Source organism: Primulina tabacum, chromosome 18 (assembly GCF_025594145.1).
Source record: "Primulina tabacum isolate GXHZ01 chromosome 18, ASM2559414v2, whole genome shotgun sequence".
In the NCBI taxonomy this organism is placed as follows: domain Eukaryota; kingdom Viridiplantae; phylum Streptophyta; class Magnoliopsida; order Lamiales; family Gesneriaceae; genus Primulina; species Primulina tabacum.
This window is the reverse complement of record NC_134567.1, coordinates 32,393,051-32,411,255: the sequence shown is the minus strand read 5'-3', so window position 1 is coordinate 32,411,255 and position 18,205 is coordinate 32,393,051. Positions and strand designations below refer to the sequence as shown.

The following is an 18,205-nucleotide window of genomic DNA, read 5'->3' as shown; positions in this document are numbered from 1 at the left end:
AATCTGTGACTGAACTAAACCACTGATCCAAAAGGCTTTTGATATGATAGCCCATGTCACCTCCTGTTTCCTCCTCCTCCTTTTCTTTTTTTTTTTTTTTTTAAATAATAATCAACCACATAAATATTTATATATATTATTATATGAGGATTTCAATTTTTTTAAAATAAAAATAAATAAATAAAATACAAAGTCTGGAAAATGGGTCAAAATCAACCCGTGCTCATTCAATTAACTCTGTTTTTGTAGCGCGAAACTCCCGGGCGTATTAAGTCCACTGAGCCCATCAGCTACTGCTCTGTCTATTCCGTTATATCAATCAATATTTTTACTATTGCAGTTGCACACAATAATTAACTATATTTGTCCCAATTTTATTTCGATTTTTTTATACTTGGATACATGAAAGAATAATAATGACACAGTTAATATATATATATATATATATATATATATATATATCATTGAAGAGCAGCAAAGGGATCATAATTTTCATTTTCTTTAAATTAATCATTCTTGTACGATAATATCTTAATTATAAGAAGTCACACAGTTGATCGAGTTCTTTGTAACATATGAATCAAGTATTATCTTCAAAGATTCGAAAATCTTCTAATTTTTTTTTTAAAATGTAATATTTTTATCTTTATCGTATTCAATATTGTTTATGCTATTTCTATCTTTATTTTACATAAAAATACCTAATTAAATCAAATATTAAATTAAGATTAGAATCAAAGCAAATATTAATCTAGGAGAATGAAAATATCATTGACCGCATGTGAATATTAACTAATACAAATGATAACATCTACAGTTTAAAACAATAATAATATTTTTTATTGTCTATAGATTATTAATCTAAAAGTTATCTTCAATCTATAGCGATGAGAATATAACGATGAAACATAAACAAAATTGTGAAGCTTATAACAAAACAAAAATGGAAAATAATCATTAATAAAGTGGGGGAAAAAACCGTAAAATTTTACATGTTGAGATTTAGAAACAAAAAAAAGTGGAAATTTACAATTTGTGAAATGGGTAATATTAACATAATTACATAAACATGAAACAAGAAAGAAACATGGAAAAATAATCCAGAACAATTTAAAAAAACACGAAATAAAATTGGTAATTGATCGAATTTTCAAATAAGAAATGACATTTACTCTTCTTGTCGTATTTGAATTCTCTCTTTGAATCTTCACTCATATCCCTTCCTTTATCGATTTGCCGCTTGTTTTTCATTTAGATTTTAAATGTTCGCTTATTTTCTAAGCCATTTTTTTATGGGTTTTTTATGAGTTGAGTTGGACTCATTTTATTTTTTGTTTTGAAAGTTTTTGTGGCTGCATATTGTGTACACTTGTGCACGTCATAGATTTCAGAGAATATGTCTTCAAGGGACGTGCTGTTGTGAAGAGTGAAGAAACCGCGTGTTGACTTGAATGTTGGAGACATCTACTGACAACATTCGTGACGAATTGACTAAAGATCGTTTTTGTTGCTCCAGTTTTTAGCTCACGTTTTTTATTTTATTACACTTCAATATGATTTACCTTGGAATGCCAACTTTCTCTCCTCGCAATAAAAGAATACAGTTTGCATACCTTTTGGAAAGAGTTGTGGGGAAGATTAATGGCTGGGGTAATAAATTCTTCTCAGTGGGGGGAAAAGAGGTTCTCATAAAATCAGTCCTTCAGGCAATTCCAACTTATGCAATGTCATGCTTTCGGATTCCTCAGTCCATATGCGAAAGCATTGAAAGAGAATGTGCGAAATTTTGGTGGGGATCTGATTCGAGTAACGGAAAGCTGCATTGGAAGAAATGTGATTACTTGTGCAAGCCGAAATGCCAAGGAGGAATGGGATTTAAGAAACTTGAAATATTCAATAAGTCACTACTCGCGAAACAAATTTGGAGAATTATCCGAAATCCCAATCCCTAGTCGCCCGGGTCCTAAAAGCTCGCTACTTCAAACATGTAGACGTAATGAGCGCATCTATGGGAAACAATCCATCTTATATCTGGCGCTCCCTCATGTGGAGCCGAAGTATGTTGGATGAAGGATTATGCTGGAGGGTTGGTAACGGTACTTCAATAAAAATATTTCAAGACAAGTGGGTGCCAAAATTTCGAAGTCATGTAAGTAACCATGGGGATCCGGAACTGAACCAGCTCACTGTTAGTAATTTGATTAAGGATGGGAAATGGGATGACCAGAAGGTGCGAGAAATTGTCCTCCCGTATGTGGCGGATGAGGTGCTCCGTATTCCTCTACCGCATATCACACAACAAGATTCTAGGTTCTGGAAATATGATGCTAAAGGGAAGTTCTCTGTTAGAGAGGGATATAGAGTTGGTATCAGACTTCAATATCCACCCGAAAACCAAATAGAAAACTCAATGTTGAAATAGTGGAGATTCCTATGGTCCTTAACTATCTCGCAAAAAATTAGGATTTTTTGGTGGAGGGTTGCACACGATATTATCCCAACCGAGATGAATCTTTTAACACATCATGTACCGGTTGCAGGTGTATGCCCACTATGTGGGTTTGGTAGGGACACAACGGATCACGCACTATTTTTCTGTCCAGAAATCCGAGGTTTTTGGAAGGGCCACATTTTTAAACAATTACTGAAACAAGTTCGAGGACGCACTACTTTTGACATTTGTTTTTGGATGATGGAGCAATTAAGTAAATCTGAATTTGAAAAGTTTGCATGTAGGACCTGGGGTGCGTGGCATGACCGTCTTCGGATTACACATTGCATAGAGGGTACAAGTAAATCTTTATTGCAGCACTGGGATGATAGGTACATTGAAGAATTCTGGGCTGCACAACGAGATGTTCAAGTTGGCAATCTCGACCCTGTACATAACTCACCAAGGGTCTGGCACCCACCCCCGATAGGACAATTCCGACTTGATGTGGATGCCGCCTTCAGGGATCAACAAAATGCTTTTGGTGTTGTAGGAGTACTCAGGAACTCCGACGGAAAATTAATACTTGCTTTTGGGCGTCGAATTGAGAAACCACTATCTGTGGTACACGCGGAACTTTTAGCTTTGAAGTGGGGGCTAGATCAGTTGAGGACGAGGGGAATCTCCAACGTCCAAGTTTTCTCTGACTCTCAGATGGCCGTGCAAGCAGTCATGGATCCATCGCTAGATTTTGGTTATATTGGATCGTGTGCTCAGGAGATCAAAAATATGTTCGTGGATCAAAGAGTTTTTAGCCTCAAGCACATGAGACGCTCGGCTAATCTTGTTGCACACACTTTAGCACAATTTGTTTTCTCTTCTCCTACACCTTTCTGTTGGGTTAATGGAGATTTTCTTTCTTGGTTGGTTAATATTGTATCTATGAATGCTTCTTCTTAATAAAAGTGATACGAGTTTTTCGGTCAAAAAAAAAAAACATAAACAGGGGCGGGGAGCCACCCTTGGGCTAGGGTGGGCTCCAGCCCCACCTATTTTTTTTTTTGAAAAAAAAAATTTAGTATTTTAAAATTTTAAATTATTTTCAGCCACATATTAAAAATAGAACAAATTTATCAGTTTTATTTTTTTTATTTCTTAGTCTCATGTTTAAAAACTAAAAATAAGACAACTCTCATAAATCATAATTCATTACTTTATATTGGTTGGTTTATTGTCGTATGTTCTGAAATTATGCGACTTTGAGATAAAAATTCGACGACTCTAAAATTATGTTAAATATTTAGTTCTGATTATTCGAGTTGCAATAATATTGTCTTATGATGTATATGTATGGAGTTTAAATTTTCACCATAAAAATATATTGTTGCATATTTTTAGAATAATAATCAATTTGTTGAAATGTTTGATGATTATTGATGTGCAATTATTGTTGGGCTTGTTTTGTAATTTTTCTATTTATAATAACCGAAAATTGAATAAGTATGAAATTTGAAAAATAATTCTTTGTTGTAAATTTTTGGGAATATTGAATATTTCTAGTTAAATAACTCAGGGAATGAAGAAAATAAAAAATGTCAAGTTATTTTTAAACCAAAAGAGTACATATCAACAAATAAAGAGCAAACATAAATTACAATCTAATAGTGAACAAAATATCAGTTTCAACCATAATAATAGACCGAAATGAATTAATTTGAAATTTTGTTCGGTGTTGAGGTGCAATAATTGTCCCTATTAGGTAGAGCGATCGAACTATGACGATTGAGCTGTTGTACGATTCAAAATATTTGAGTTGCACCATTACCACCAGCTATAGCTTTTAGTAAATCAACAAGCGTTTGGTCCAACATTTGGTTTATTTGGAAGTTCGGTTTAAATTTTTTAAAAATATAAGTTAGTTCCGTTCAATTTCAATTTTTAATATAAAATTCGGTTAACTTAACAAATTGAACTTTTATAAATAAAATTAATATTATAAATTTTTCTAAAAAGTTTATAAGGATATAAATATTACAATTTCTAATAAAATTTATTGTACAATAGAATTATACTTAAAAATATTTTTATAATAAATAAAATTTAAATTTATTTAATATAATTTTTATATTGGACATTTTTTATTTAAAACATGATTATTTAAAAAAATTATAAAATTTCGGTTAATTGTATTACTGACCGAAATAATTGATTTTTTCGATTTGATTTGTTAGATATTCATAATAAAGTTTGTCGAAAAAAAAGTTCAGTTAATTCGATTTTAGAAAATTCGGTTTGATTTTAATCGAACCTATTACTGTCTAATACAGGATGGAGCCAGCCCCAGGTACTCACGAATCCTGGCTCCGCCCCTGAACATAAACATGAAACAAGAAACATGGAAAAATAATCCATAACAATTTAAAAAAACACGAAATAAAATTGGTAATTGATCGAATTTTCAAATAAGAAATGACATTTACTCTTCTTGTCGTATTTGAATTCTCTCTTTGAATGTCACTCATATCCCTTCTTTATCGATTTGCCGCTTGTTTTTCATTTAGATTTTAAATGTTCGCTTATTTTCTAAGCCATTTTTTTATGGGTTTTGTATGAGTTGAGTTGGACTCATTTTATTTTTTATTTTGAAAGTTTTTGTGGCTGCATATTGTGTGCACTTGTGCACGTCATAGATTTTAGAGAATATGTCTTCAAGGGACGTGATGTTGTGAAGAGTGAAGATACCGCGTGTTGCCTTGAATGTTGGAGACATCTACAGACAACATCCGTGACGAATTAATTGGCTAAAGATCGTTTTTGTTGCTCCAGTTTTTAACTCACGTTTTTGCTTTCTTGAATAAGTTTTATTCTGGTTATTTGGTTTTAGAAAGCGTTTATTTTCTCAACGTATTGAAGAAATTGAATCTTGTGAAAATCACTAGTGATTGGTTTTTGAAAACGATTTGTTTTTCTAGTGATTAAGTTTTGCCTTGAGGCATCGCACAAGTATATTCATAATCTTATGTTACTGTTATCATATTAACGTATTAATATATAATACATTAGTGAATGGTTATGTTACATAAAATTATTTTATCCAATATTACATATATATACATATATATAGTCGTAAGGCATACAATAAATCAACGAAGACTTTACTTCCAGCATATATAATATGGAATACACATGAACGTAACATAATAAATAATTAATACATCAGTTTAATAAAAGATTGCTTCATTCGATATAATATTATAATTATAACTAACCCCTACGATAACTCGATTTACTACAACGTCAAAGTAAGTCCCAAAAAAAGGAGAATCGCTTAATTGTTAACCCCCGAGAATGTGTTCATTTTTTAAATCAATTTTATCTCAAAACAAAAAACAAAAACAAAAAGATATTCAACTTGTGAAGAACTCATCTATAGATGGCATGCTAGAGTTCTCTTTCAGTTAATTCATTGCGGAAATTTCTAAAAAATTAAAATAAATTGATATTATTATTTTAATTTTTACATCTGATTTAAAAATTGTCGCTTCGATGTATATATGTGTCATGTGTGTGTTTATACCTCGCTCTATACATATGATATTTGATTTTATTACACTTCAATATGATTAATTTATTATTATATTTATAATAATTTAAAATGTAATTTCAAAGTTTTTGGATGGGAAACTTATCGGTTACACTCTAATAAATTTTCTCAGAATAATTGTATTTCGTGATATTAGTGTGAATTGAACTCGTAATCAAGATTGACTCTGACGGTTGCTTTATCAAAATTATAATTTGTGATAATAATATAATTTAATTTTTTTAAAATATATAACAGCTCAAAAAACATCTTTCCATTGTTCTGCCTGTTAAAAACATTTACTGCAACTTCAACAAAAGTTTTAAATATCGACGGATGATCAAATATAAACATAAATTGTGTAATGATGTCATGCACTAATTTTTACATTCAATTTATATATGATATAATTTAAACTGTAAAAAAAAAAAAAAAAACCTTGATCGAGCACAATATTTGAAAGTTAAACATATTTATTTACCTCTCCAACTTTACAAATTAGCCGTAATATTTATCGATTATTATTATTATTTAATTACTCAGAGATGGACGTCTTGTCACCCAGACGAAGCACACAGTTGTTGATTCCGATTCTACCTCTTTTTAACATATATATGTCAATGATGCTACAGCTTCAGTGCCTCTGAAGTCTGAAGTCTATCTACAAACTCACTCTTGATCAAACAAACAAGAATTACTTGTGGACCGGTGATAAAAAAAAAGTGATTTTCATCTGAATTAATCGCGTAGGCAGCAAAGTACCTTGGCTCGGGTACACTCTACTCTAGGGTTTCACTTTTCTCCAGCTTCTTCTTCATTTTCCGAATTGATACTACTGCTTATCCTTTATTTTTTCCTGATTCGCTCACTTGGGATTTTTTTAGAAATGGAGGACTGCAATCATCTGAGTGAGAACACAAATTCTAGAGGGGATTTTCTTTATATGGCTCCAGTTCTTGCACCAAGCTCTTCGGTTTATGGAAGAACAAACACTGGCTCCAGTAATCATCAGAGCCAGTTGCCGCAGATCAGTAGCTTTCATCTTCAATTAGGCGACTGTTACGATCAATCCGAAGGTGCTCAGCAGAACCCCACTGTTAAAACTGAAGCTGGATCCTCGCAGATTCGTGCTCTAAGATTTAACGATCCGTCCATAAATAAAGGGCATCAAACTGTTCAAGATCATCACGGGAGACAAGAAAGCGAGAATACCTGCAGTGAAGTTGATGCGATTAAAGCCAAGATTATTGCTCATCCTCAGTATTCTAATCTTTTGGAAGCGTACATGGATTGTCAAAAGGTCCACTACCCCTTGTCTCATGAATTGAAGCACAATTTTGCGGCCGATTCTTTCTCTTTCACCCTATACATGTATATCTTATCGCATATGTACAGGTGGGAGCTCCGACGGAGGTGGTGGCGCGTCTGACGATGGTCCGTCAAGAGTTTGAGGCGAGGCAGCGGACTGGGCCAGCTGCTCGGGATGTTTCTAAGGATCCATGAACTCGATCAGTTTATGGTATATTCATGTTTTCTTTATTTATAATAGTTATTAGCGTAGGAATTTAGTTGCGCTAATTTCTTTCTTGTTGCTAAAACATTTTTGAATTTTAGGTTAATTAAATGGGTCGTTATTTTATACTCGTACATATTGTTTCACGGGATCTGACACTGTTAATTCTTGACTCGATCTCGGAATTCTGTTGTGTGCGGTTTAGGAAGCTTACTATGATATGCTGGTGAAGTATCGGGAGGAGCTAACCAGGCCTTTACAAGAAGCCATGGAGTTCATGCGACGGATTGAATCACAATTTAACATGATAACTAATTGCCCTGTACGGATCTCAAACTCTGGTAAATTTTATCCACGTTTTCTTCACCACACTCACACAACAGAGAGAGAATATATGTGTGTATTATTTATATAATATAAATATAAATATGCATGTATATATAAATATAGGTGTAGGAAGAGAGAGAGAAAGTGCGAATGAGAAAGATAGATATATATATCTTTCCTGGTTGTTCCTCGTCATATAAAGAACACCAAAAGAATAAAAATGGCAGGTTGTTTTGATTCCCAAGTTGATCAATGTGTTGATGTTCAGTAACAAATGTGCAATATTGAGAGTTGAAACTGGCAAAGCGTGTGGGGTGGGGGTTTATTTCAACATGCCCGTACAGGTACTGCCTACACGGACAATGAACGGCTCGGATCACTCCACATGAGTGATCCGGGCCCACCTCCCTGTAAAAAAAAAAAAAAAACTGGCTCGAAAAAATCCGAGCCATTGGATCGACCCCTGCAGGCAGTGCCCGCAGGGGTAGGGTCGACCGAACCAGGGGTGGGTGTGTGAATTTGACTCTTCAGTCTGCAAAGAATTAAACATGCATTGAATGATATCCCCTAAATTTGCTCTTTCCCGTAAAACTCCATCATTTTTTCCATTATTTTTACTAGTGTCAATGCCAACAAAACCCTAAACAGGAATAAGATTGTTAAAGATAAGATTTTAATGCTATATATTATATTATAAATTATAAAATGAGAAAAAATACAAATATCAATGTCTATATTCTTCGGTGGGATTTCATATCAATTCTTCTATCTTTATATTTTCTCATATATATATATATATATATTACTTTATGTGTGTGTGTCTGATGGCTTGTGTGTTACGTGCATGCTTGCTGCAGACTTGGAAACAGATGAAACCAACCATTTATGTTGTCATTTCTTAGTTTACAGTTTGCATTTAGTCTTTAGGCTTCGAAAAATATAGGAAACATAGGATGCTGTTCGTATCAGTGTGCTACCCCATGACATAGTCTGTATAAATTTGTCAGTCTTCTGTTTATGTTCTTTCTTTCATGTATATGCAGCAAATGATGTCTCTATTTATTCTTCTTTTCTTTTGTCTTTTTTTTTTATTATTTTCCTTCTTATTCTAGATTATTTTCTCTACCGACGGATCATTTTGATCGATATAAAAGAACTATTTGACAAATTATGATATAACTGAAATTAAAGAGAGGCAATTTTTTTAAAAGAAAACTATTGAAAGCATGATCTTTGATCAATAATTAGGATATTAAAACGTATAACAACCGTATAGGAGTGTGAATTTCCTTAGAAACTATTATAATTTTTACTTGCCCTGAAATCACACATGTTACTCCATTCGATAGACAACGATTGAAGAGTAACATTATATTTAATCCATTGACATAACTTCCGATCCTTACCAGGTGACTGCTACGTTCACAAGTTAATCGATTATAGGACGTCCTTTAAACAAGATTGATATTATACACACACACACGCATATATGCATCTTTGTACGTGCAATATGTTTGCTTTGAACAACTTGTGAACAACAGAGGAGAAGTGTGAAGGCGTTGTTTCGTCAGAAGAAGACCAAGAAAACAGCGGTGGAGAAACCGAACTTGCAGAGATTGATCCACGGGCAGAAGACAGGGAATTGAAAAACCACCTCTTGAGGAAGTACAGTGGATATTTAAGCAGTCTAAAGCAAGAGCTTTCCAAGAAGAAGAAGAAAGGCAAACTTCCAAAAGATGCTCGGCAGAAGCTACTCAGCTGGTGGGAATTACATTACAAATGGCCATATCCATCGGTACGTAATCAGGTATTATCCATTTATTTTCATGCATGTGACGTGATGGAGTAAATTTATTGAAACAGGAGTCGGAGAAGGTGGCGCTGGCTGAATCAACGGGTTTAGACCAGAAACAGATAAATAATTGGTTCATTAACCAAAGAAAACGACACTGGAAACCATCTGAAGACATGCCGTTTATGGTGATGGATGGCTTGCATCCTCAAAATGCTGCCATCTACATGGATGGTCATTATATGGGTGAAGGTCCTTACAGATTGGGGCCGTGAATCATGTTTCTTGATACCGCTTTCCGGTAATCAATATAGAAAACAAGCCTGGTTAGCGTGTTTTCAAATATAAAAATCGATTAATGTTCTTTTGGAAATTTAAGCTTTAATTCATGAATTTGTTGTTGAAGAGCTGCTGTTGTGTATAAATGATACGACATTCCTTCTGTGCAATGCGCATTAATTTGGGGTTTAAATGTTTTATAGGTTTCTTGGATAAGTGCCGAGGATGTGTATGAAATATGATGTACTAGAGGCTTGTTGCGTAAAAGAAAAAAGTTCATGCCCTGTCTGCTTTAGGATATTACTCTTTGTTTACTATATATATATATATATATATACACACACACACACACACATAAAATTTGTGGTGGCTAATTCAATGTTGTATCGTTGGCATCTATCCATATATATGATATAGATATATGATTAATCGTTTATACGGTTTCCTCTTCAAATAAAATCGTCTACCATCTTCATTTCAATTGAAGCTCTCTCCCGTTTTCTTAATTAATTTGTTCCATTTGCATGTGTCAATAATCATTGACTTTTGAGTGTGTACAAACCATTTGATTAATTCTTCTGATTTAGGGAATTCTGATCAACCCATATTCTCTTTTAATATGTTATATGACTTTTTTATGCTTTAACAACCCGGCATTTGAACAAATCTTCCGAGCTGAAGCACAACAATTTAGGCCCGCAAAAGCTCGATTCTCTATTTCTCAATCATTAAAGAGTTCTTTGACACATAATATCAATGCATGCTTAAGTGATACAATGATCAAAGACACGTTTATCAAATAAATTTTAAAAGAAGGGAGCTAACCAAGTGTGACGTCCTCTAAATCTTCATGCATGCAAATTTTACCTATCTTAGTGCTATCCAAATCTTCTACGGGTTTTTGCAAACCATGGGATATTGAAGTAAACTGACAATATGCAGATTGCAGCTTCTGATGAATCTCCTCCATCCGTCCTGCGCTGCTCAACTTGCCGATCCATTTCAATAATAATCTATGAGCAAAATCGAACAAGTTACATGATCAAAAGGGATTATGCTCTTTTGAAGAAAAAGAGTAACTAATTTCATGAGCTCTCTCTCGCCTTTGCTGGTGTTTTACTGAAAATTGGGTGAAATCTTTGTTCGCAAAATTCGTTGAAGAGTAGGGTGCAAACAATTAGTGGGATGGTAAAGCTTAAAGCAATTGACGATTCTTTGATCCTAAAAACTCTCAACGCTATTATTTGCGTCAGCACCAATGAGACCATTGCATCACGGGCCAATGCAATCCCCCGTCTGATATTTCGTTACATATAGTTTCAGTATCTGAAACAACATATCCATGTCAAGAGATCATATAAGAAAATGTTAACACTGTATATTAATTTCCGCTACCATATAATTCTGGTTTCGCCCCAGAATTTTGTGTATTCGTTCGTTTGAATTTATTATTCCTCATTTTACCAAGACTCATAATATGTCAAACATGAAAGTGAATATTAATTTAAAAAGATGATAATATTTATATATTGTAATAAACATATTACCCTCATGATACTGATAAAACTAACTTAAAAATAATATGTTGACGAACATATTGTCAGGAATCCAAAAATACAACTCAAATGTCAACTTTGACACTTAATTTTGAGTGACTGCCAAATTGTCTCAATAACCCACAATTTTTGGACAAGATAGTAACATAACAATTTTGAAATCAAACTGATATTTTCCATTATATATCAAGAATTCATGATTGAAAATCGATAATATTAGATATATAGATATTTAATATAAACTTGTGCGAACTCATTTAGGCTTACCTTTAAATGAGTCGACAAAATTTCAACACAACTCATGTAAACTGTTTGACGGTGCAGGCCAAACCGACAGACCCAACCCAAATTGACGGCTCACATCACAACGATCTTTTACCGTGTTTTATTTAAATAAATTATAATCATAAACCGCAAAAAAATTTTGGTTGCAAAAAACTTTAATTTAAACACATAAATTCTAGCAAACTGTCACTTGAGGACATGAAAAAAATTAATAAGACACCAAAGAAAATTCACAATTCGATAATGAGTTATTTCTAAACTTTAATTGATTTAATTTAATTTATATAATGAAAAGATAAATAAAAAATCTAAATAATTGGATTAAAAATAACATATTATAATGTGGGTATGCATAAAAAAACCAAATACTAATTTACATAATAAAAAAATATCATTAGATAAAAATAACATATTATAATGTGGGTAGACATAAAAAATTAAATACTAATATTAGTAAATTCAAAAAACTAATTTGCAAGGCCAGAGATTCTTTTTGTACGTTCACGTTCGCTAGCTAGCTAGTTAGCTCCAAATTAATGGTGCTAACAGAATATACGTACAAGATCGTCGAGATGCTCCATAATTATAACTCGTCCTTTGTTCTTGGATTTAAGTCCAATTAATATAATAAAAATTTCGACGAGCCGGCTTAAACAAGAATTCTGTAGAAGGCAAAATAAAAGAAAAGCCTAGCTAGCTATTAATTATAATGACAAGCACATTAATATATCTATCGAAGAAATTTCAGATAATCCCAAAGAAATTGCTGTGTGGGGTTTGAATTTATATATATATAGATTCATGGCTGATACGGATGGAGATAGGATTGTGGAGAAAATGGACAGACAACTAATTAATTGAATCTACGTGAGAAACCTGAAGAAAGCCCGCCGTGAATTTGGCCTTTGGTTGATCCATTAATTAATTTTTCATTTTTCAGTGATTCAATTAAGTCGACTTCGATATATTCTTGCATTCGACTTCTACCAAAATAACTCACACACAAACACGTATATATATATAGCTAGGACCCTCCTTGGTTTTCTCCAATCATTTAATTATATATCAAAATCACTAAAAACGAAGGATCGATCGACATATTCGTATAGCTATGGTTATGATCATGTATGGCACACCTCAGCAGCATTCAATCACTCAAATTCAAACGTTACAAATAGAGTCAACAAGTGATCATTCTCTTTTGTAACGTTACTGCGTTAAGCATGATAGGGGACCCAAGTACATGCAATATTTATCAGCTTTTGGGCACAAGGAAACAAAAAATTCCATCTCTATATTTGTGTATGTGTAAAGTATAATTACCATAACTAATAGTTGAATATAATTAATTTTTTACTTGCCCTGCACTGCCAGCACCATTCTAATCTAATTTCCCAAAATTATTACATTTTTCATAGAAGTGATATATTTCCACAATAATATGATATTGTTTCCACCCTTCTTCACATTACGTTGTATCTCACACCTTAAATGAAATATCGGGAGCATCATCTACCTCGAGAGCTCATCGTGTATTTACTTGAAGCCCTCACCTCTTTCGTTTAAGTATCTGAGGATATTACCCACATGAATCGATCTAGACCATGGCTCTGATACCATTTATTGTGTCATGAAAGTCACATATCTCCACAATGATACATGATTCGATCTCGACCATGGCTCTGATTGATACCACTTGTTGTGTTATAGAAGCCATATATCTTCACAATTGTATGATATCCAAAAGACATAATATCAATGAAGATATCTTCCAACTTATATTAATATATTATCTTTCTCTTGATCTTCCAATATAAAAATATGGTTGCATTCTCAACTATATATATAATATTAAATTGTTCGCATTGCTTGCTTGAAAACATATCTTAGAAAATTATGCACATATATCTATATGTCATGTAATATGGTGTGCATGTTAGGATTAACTTTGTTTTTTATATCTTGAGAACTGGCAGATGTTATCTTTGGTGTTTTTTGAGTGAATCTAAAAGGTCAACTCACTAGCTTGCAAATTAGAGTAACATATCTTTGTTCCATGCCTTTGTTCCGGCGTATTTTAGGTCCAATTTGTACCGTAAATAAACCAAAGAATACTGCAAAAATAGGGAATTTTACAAACATACATGCTACACCAGCACGAGCCGCAGCCACAATGTAGAGTAGAAAACAGAATTGCTGCATCAAGAAACTCGAAAATTTATAAGAGGCAGCATTTTGAGTCATCTGATGTACTTGTCAACTGCCAAATCTAATTAATCTATTCAGCACAAACCCACACTATGATTGTGCAATGATCCCATATATTTTTTGAATAAAAGAATATGAACATTTAGTAAATAAACAATAACTTTTTCAGATGTTTCTTCTTCAGCAGTTTTAAGAAGCATCTTCCCCAAAGAATCATTTACCTGATGCTAGTAAAGCCATTTACTTGTGGATTGACGTGTGAAAAGTTACGGGTATATATTTCTCGGCTATCAACTATACGAATTGAGATGGAAAATTTGGCAGTTTGAAGTATAAGATCTCTTCACAGCAGCTTGCTCAAACTTCTTGATCACAGCTTCATTTTCCTCTAAGCTCATTTGAACAAAATATCTGATCCACCAAATCGAGCTCCGCAACTTGGCCTATCAGAAAAATAATTCCAAATTGGCACGACTGAATTTTTTTTTTCCAGAATAATATGATTACTAAGGGAGGAAAAAGGATTGCATTTGTCCTCATTTTTTTGTGACTAAAATGCCTAGGCACGTTCGTAACTCATTGGCTTCAAAGGCCACTGTGGAAAAAAATGCTTGTAAAAAAGTTTAAAATTACGAGAGAATATAAGTTTTCAAAATTTCCACTCTACTTCAATTCTGGACCAGATCAAACAATTAGAGAATAATGCTTTCTTCTGCAGTTTCCTGCTCTAACTCCAAAACCCAAGCAGAGCACAGTGAAAGCTACTGGAACGACATTTAAAAGCTATGCTGTGTTATCTTCGACAGCAAAGCTACTCAAAAGACATACATATTAAAACTGAAAGGTAAGTATCGTTGTTTCCTCATCATAATCTTGATGCATAACAATATTAACACCCAAAGACAGTTTTCCAACATACTATTAGTCAAGGAACAACAGTAAAAAAAGGTAATATGACATAAAATGCATGACTTACCAACCGTCCATATTTGGCCTTATCAACAACTTTGGCCTTTTGATGATGGGGATACCCTAGAAATTTATATAAGATATGCAATTAAACAATGTTTCAAATCTCAATGGAAAAGAAACCATAAAACTATTTAGCCATAGAAAAACAGTATCTAGCATCAAAGCAGAAATTTTATGTAGATAATTTGAGAACAAGACCTAGGATAAATTAGAAAGTTTGGAGGAACATCACCCCTTATTCGGGAACACTTGTGACCTGACAGTACAGATTTTTGCTGGAGATGCCATTTTTCAATGTATGGATAGATAAAAATATGAATCAAGTTGAGGATTATGAAGAAGGAGCAAAAGAGTTCCTAGACACAAAATAGCAACTCAGCACCATGACCAATAGATGTGGCTTTGGCACAAGAAAGGTATCTTGAGGAATCCTTCTCCTGTTTCAATTTAATTGCGCACCTTGGTGGGAATTCTTAGCAACATGTGATGCAAACTCCACATTTTATTACCTACTATTTCCAGTAATATCTTCTTTGTTTTTTCTGCCTAGTATTCATAATGACAGGATCCAAATTTAGGAATAGAAGTCCATGAAGATGCATGGGTTATTATTGTTGCTCTTCTTTATTCATCTTTTAGTGGAACCTGCCTCTCTCAACATTCAATGGTTGAGTTTTGTGGACATAATAAGATCATAAACTAGGAAATTCTTTTTCCCTTTAGTTTCTGTCCTTTCGACAAGGGATACTATGTTGTGGCTAATAAAAATGCATGGCCACATCTAATCCCAGTTTTAACCATACAAAACACTCCATTCTTACTCTCACCGTTTCATTCACTGTGAGCAAAAGCAATCCTCGAGAAGCAGGCTATAATCCAACACACAGGAGAATACTGAAGGACTTTCTCTTACAGACAAAGTGTCACATGTGGTTATTCAGGGCAAGAAGCTTAACCGAGTCATTCGCTAATTTAGAAATGCACAAAGTCTTGTAAACAAGTGGCATAATTTATTGTACCTGTGAAAATGACAACACCATCTGCTGATACCCTTGCTAATTCAGGAAGAGTCCTGTTGAGATATTTTGGAGACAAGTAATCCAATGCATCTGAGACAATTACATGAGAAAATGATTTTGCCCTGTAGGGCAGAGGAAATTTGATATCAGCTACTCGAACAATGCCTCTGTGCACCAAACTCTTACATTTACGATCAGCATCTTCTATATCGTATGGTTCCACACCCCAAGCTTCTGTATCCTTCTCTTTTAACAATCTGGAAACTACAGAACAAGTGTCCGGACCGACATGCAAAACCCTGTGCATGCTACCGCCGTATGCCATTTTTAGAAGTGGAATTGCATTTTGAACTTCCACAGTACATGAAAAGTCACCTGATAAAGAACATAGTCAAATAACCTTCAAGTTGATGCCAACACATCCACAACACTTTGGTGATGTAAGAACGGACTGAGACAAAAATAACAAATGATCGGTAGATATATTATTGTATCTCACAGAAATATCAGTTATGATAAACAATATCTTTATTCAACAGTCAGTATGGCGATTGATAATGATGGTCCTGAAATGAGTTGGGAGAAAACTCAATTAATTGTCAAATATTGAACGTCTTACCAAATGTTGATACCAATTTAAAAGAGTGTGCGGTTTCAGTGGAAGGTAAAGATATTGAGTATCTTATATCGGACTCTGTATCGAGCAATTTGTTTGAATTTGTAGACAATTATTAACATTTAGATTGTAAGCTGCAGAAGGGAGTTTGCAGGACACTGATACAGGAAAACCGAAGGATTTATATGGCTAGCAAACCAGTGTCCTTACCTTCCACTCGACTGAAAATTTTATTAGCTCCAGTACCTATCAGGCAAACCACCCATCAGTCAAAACGTGACCATTCAGCAAAAAAATTAAGCATAAAATCCTATCATGAACAGAAAATTGCTAGATTCAATGTGATCCAAGTATAGTAACAAGAGTAGCATCTAAACTTAATGTTATGACCGAGAAAGCACTTTCATTAACCTTCAACCGTTTCACAGCACAAACTCCACATAATTATCTATGCTATTACAAGAATCAGCTAATCTAAAATTCAACCTCACCTGTTTGCAAATTAACTTAATCTATTACATGGCCATCCATTATTCAATCCACAATCAAAGAACATCAGCAGCAAAATTATTAATTATTTACTCTAGTCAAGATATTGCTTAGTTAAAAAATTCGACCGTATGTATAATAAATACAGAAGGAATTTACAACCTCTGCCACGATAGAAATAACCTATCAGAAGGAATCCTCCCTGAAAATTCGGAAATTAGAATCTCTAATCAGAATTCAAACACGTCGCATCCATCAAAACACCAAGATCACAACAGAACATGACACATCACAAATCTAGTAGATCACCGAAAGAAAGATTACAGATACCACAATAATGAAAGCAGTGGGCAGGTAAGGATGCGAACGAGATCTTGAACGAAGGGAAGATGCAAATGGAGCTGCTCCACTTTCTGATGTACGTCTAGATGGATTTATTGGCCTCCTCGCCATCGCCATTTTTGTTTAGCTCAGCTTTGCGTTACTCGGAATGGAATCTACGGGAGAGTGCAGTTTGTGAGGGGGTCGTGTTTTTTAGAGCGAAATTGGCGCGTGGGATTGCGATTGGCGCGTGGGTTGGTGACATTTGCATTCATGCCCCCCAATGAAATTGCAAACAACCAATAACTACTGCTGCCACCAAATCTAACAAGAACGAACGAAATCAACAAACACCGTGAGTTCGACGGACATACATCTATATTCGTAAAATACAAATAAAAATATTATATTTTTTTATGAATTTCTCACATAATTGTATCATGTAAATTATTTTATATCATAAATATGTACAAAAATGGGGATTAGACCTAAAAAAAACAGATTGAAATTATACCAAACCCTCCTCAAACTGTGTTTCTTTAATTAAGATGAAAGCTTCCGCATGGATTATTAAGGTGAAGGTGCGGGACCAGCAGTTTTACATTAGCCGTTTACATGGAGGAAGCAAGCGTGATAAAGCCCAGAGAGAGCTGGAAAAAGATCCTTTTCAATTATACAAATACCTTTTTAAAAAAAAAAAAAAAAAAAGTGTAGAAGTTACGTTATTTATATTGTCAGAATACTTAATCAGCTTGCTTAATTCCATGGAAATGATATTCAATTGGAATTGATAAAAAAGATTGTTTTTCTTAGT

The 18,205-nt window shown here is 33.7% G+C and overlaps 2 protein-coding genes across 4 annotated transcripts; one reads left to right on the top strand and one right to left on the bottom strand.

Annotated features, from left to right (window-relative positions):
* The first annotated feature begins 6,694 nt into the window (after positions 1 to 6,694).
* Positions 6,695 to 10,123, top strand: LOC142533776 (homeobox protein knotted-1-like 2). Its single transcript, XM_075640667.1, is given in 7 exon segments — positions 6,695 to 6,760; positions 6,899 to 7,314; positions 7,410 to 7,514; positions 7,516 to 7,533; positions 7,733 to 7,868; positions 9,396 to 9,649; positions 9,718 to 10,123. Coding segments are annotated over 6 exon segments (1,131 nt in total). The 5' UTR covers positions 6,695 to 6,760; positions 6,899 to 6,900; the 3' UTR covers positions 9,922 to 10,123.
* A 3,844-nt stretch (positions 10,124 to 13,967) lies between these two features.
* LOC142533258 (putative pectin methylesterase CGR2) lies at positions 13,968 to 17,715 on the bottom strand. Of its 3 annotated transcripts, XM_075639954.1 has the most exons (7): positions 17,401 to 17,715; positions 17,233 to 17,272; positions 16,792 to 16,827; positions 16,152 to 16,340; positions 15,966 to 16,055; positions 14,951 to 15,006; positions 13,968 to 14,417 (listed from the first exon to the last, which is right to left on the bottom strand). In XM_075639954.1, the coding sequence occupies exons 1-7, from the start codon at positions 17,527 to 17,529 to the stop codon at positions 14,265 to 14,267; spliced, it is 693 nt and encodes a 230-aa protein (XP_075496069.1). In that variant the 5' UTR covers positions 17,530 to 17,715; the 3' UTR covers positions 13,968 to 14,264. The 3 variants fall into 3 exon arrangements, with proteins under 3 accessions (XP_075496069.1, XP_075496066.1, XP_075496067.1); XM_075639951.1 differs by having other exon boundaries at positions 15,966 to 16,340; positions 17,401 to 17,711; XM_075639952.1 differs by lacking the exon at positions 16,792 to 16,827 and having other exon boundaries at positions 15,966 to 16,340.
* Between the last annotated feature and the right edge of the window lie 490 nt (positions 17,716 to 18,205).

Excerpts from the sequence above, each read along its gene's own strand:
- LOC142533258 (XM_075639951.1), bottom strand. The coding sequence starts at position 17,529 with ATGGCGATGGCGAGGAGGCCAATAAATCCATCTAGACGTACATCAGAA. Across the intron at positions 17,273-17,400 it reads CCACTGCTTTCATTATTGTG|GGAGGATTCCTTCTGATAGG; the intron begins GTATCTGTAATC and ends CCGAATTTTCAG. Across the intron at positions 15,007-15,965 it reads TGGTGTTGTCATTTTCACAG|GGTATCCCCATCATCAAAAG; the intron begins GTACAATAAATT and ends ATAAATTTCTAG.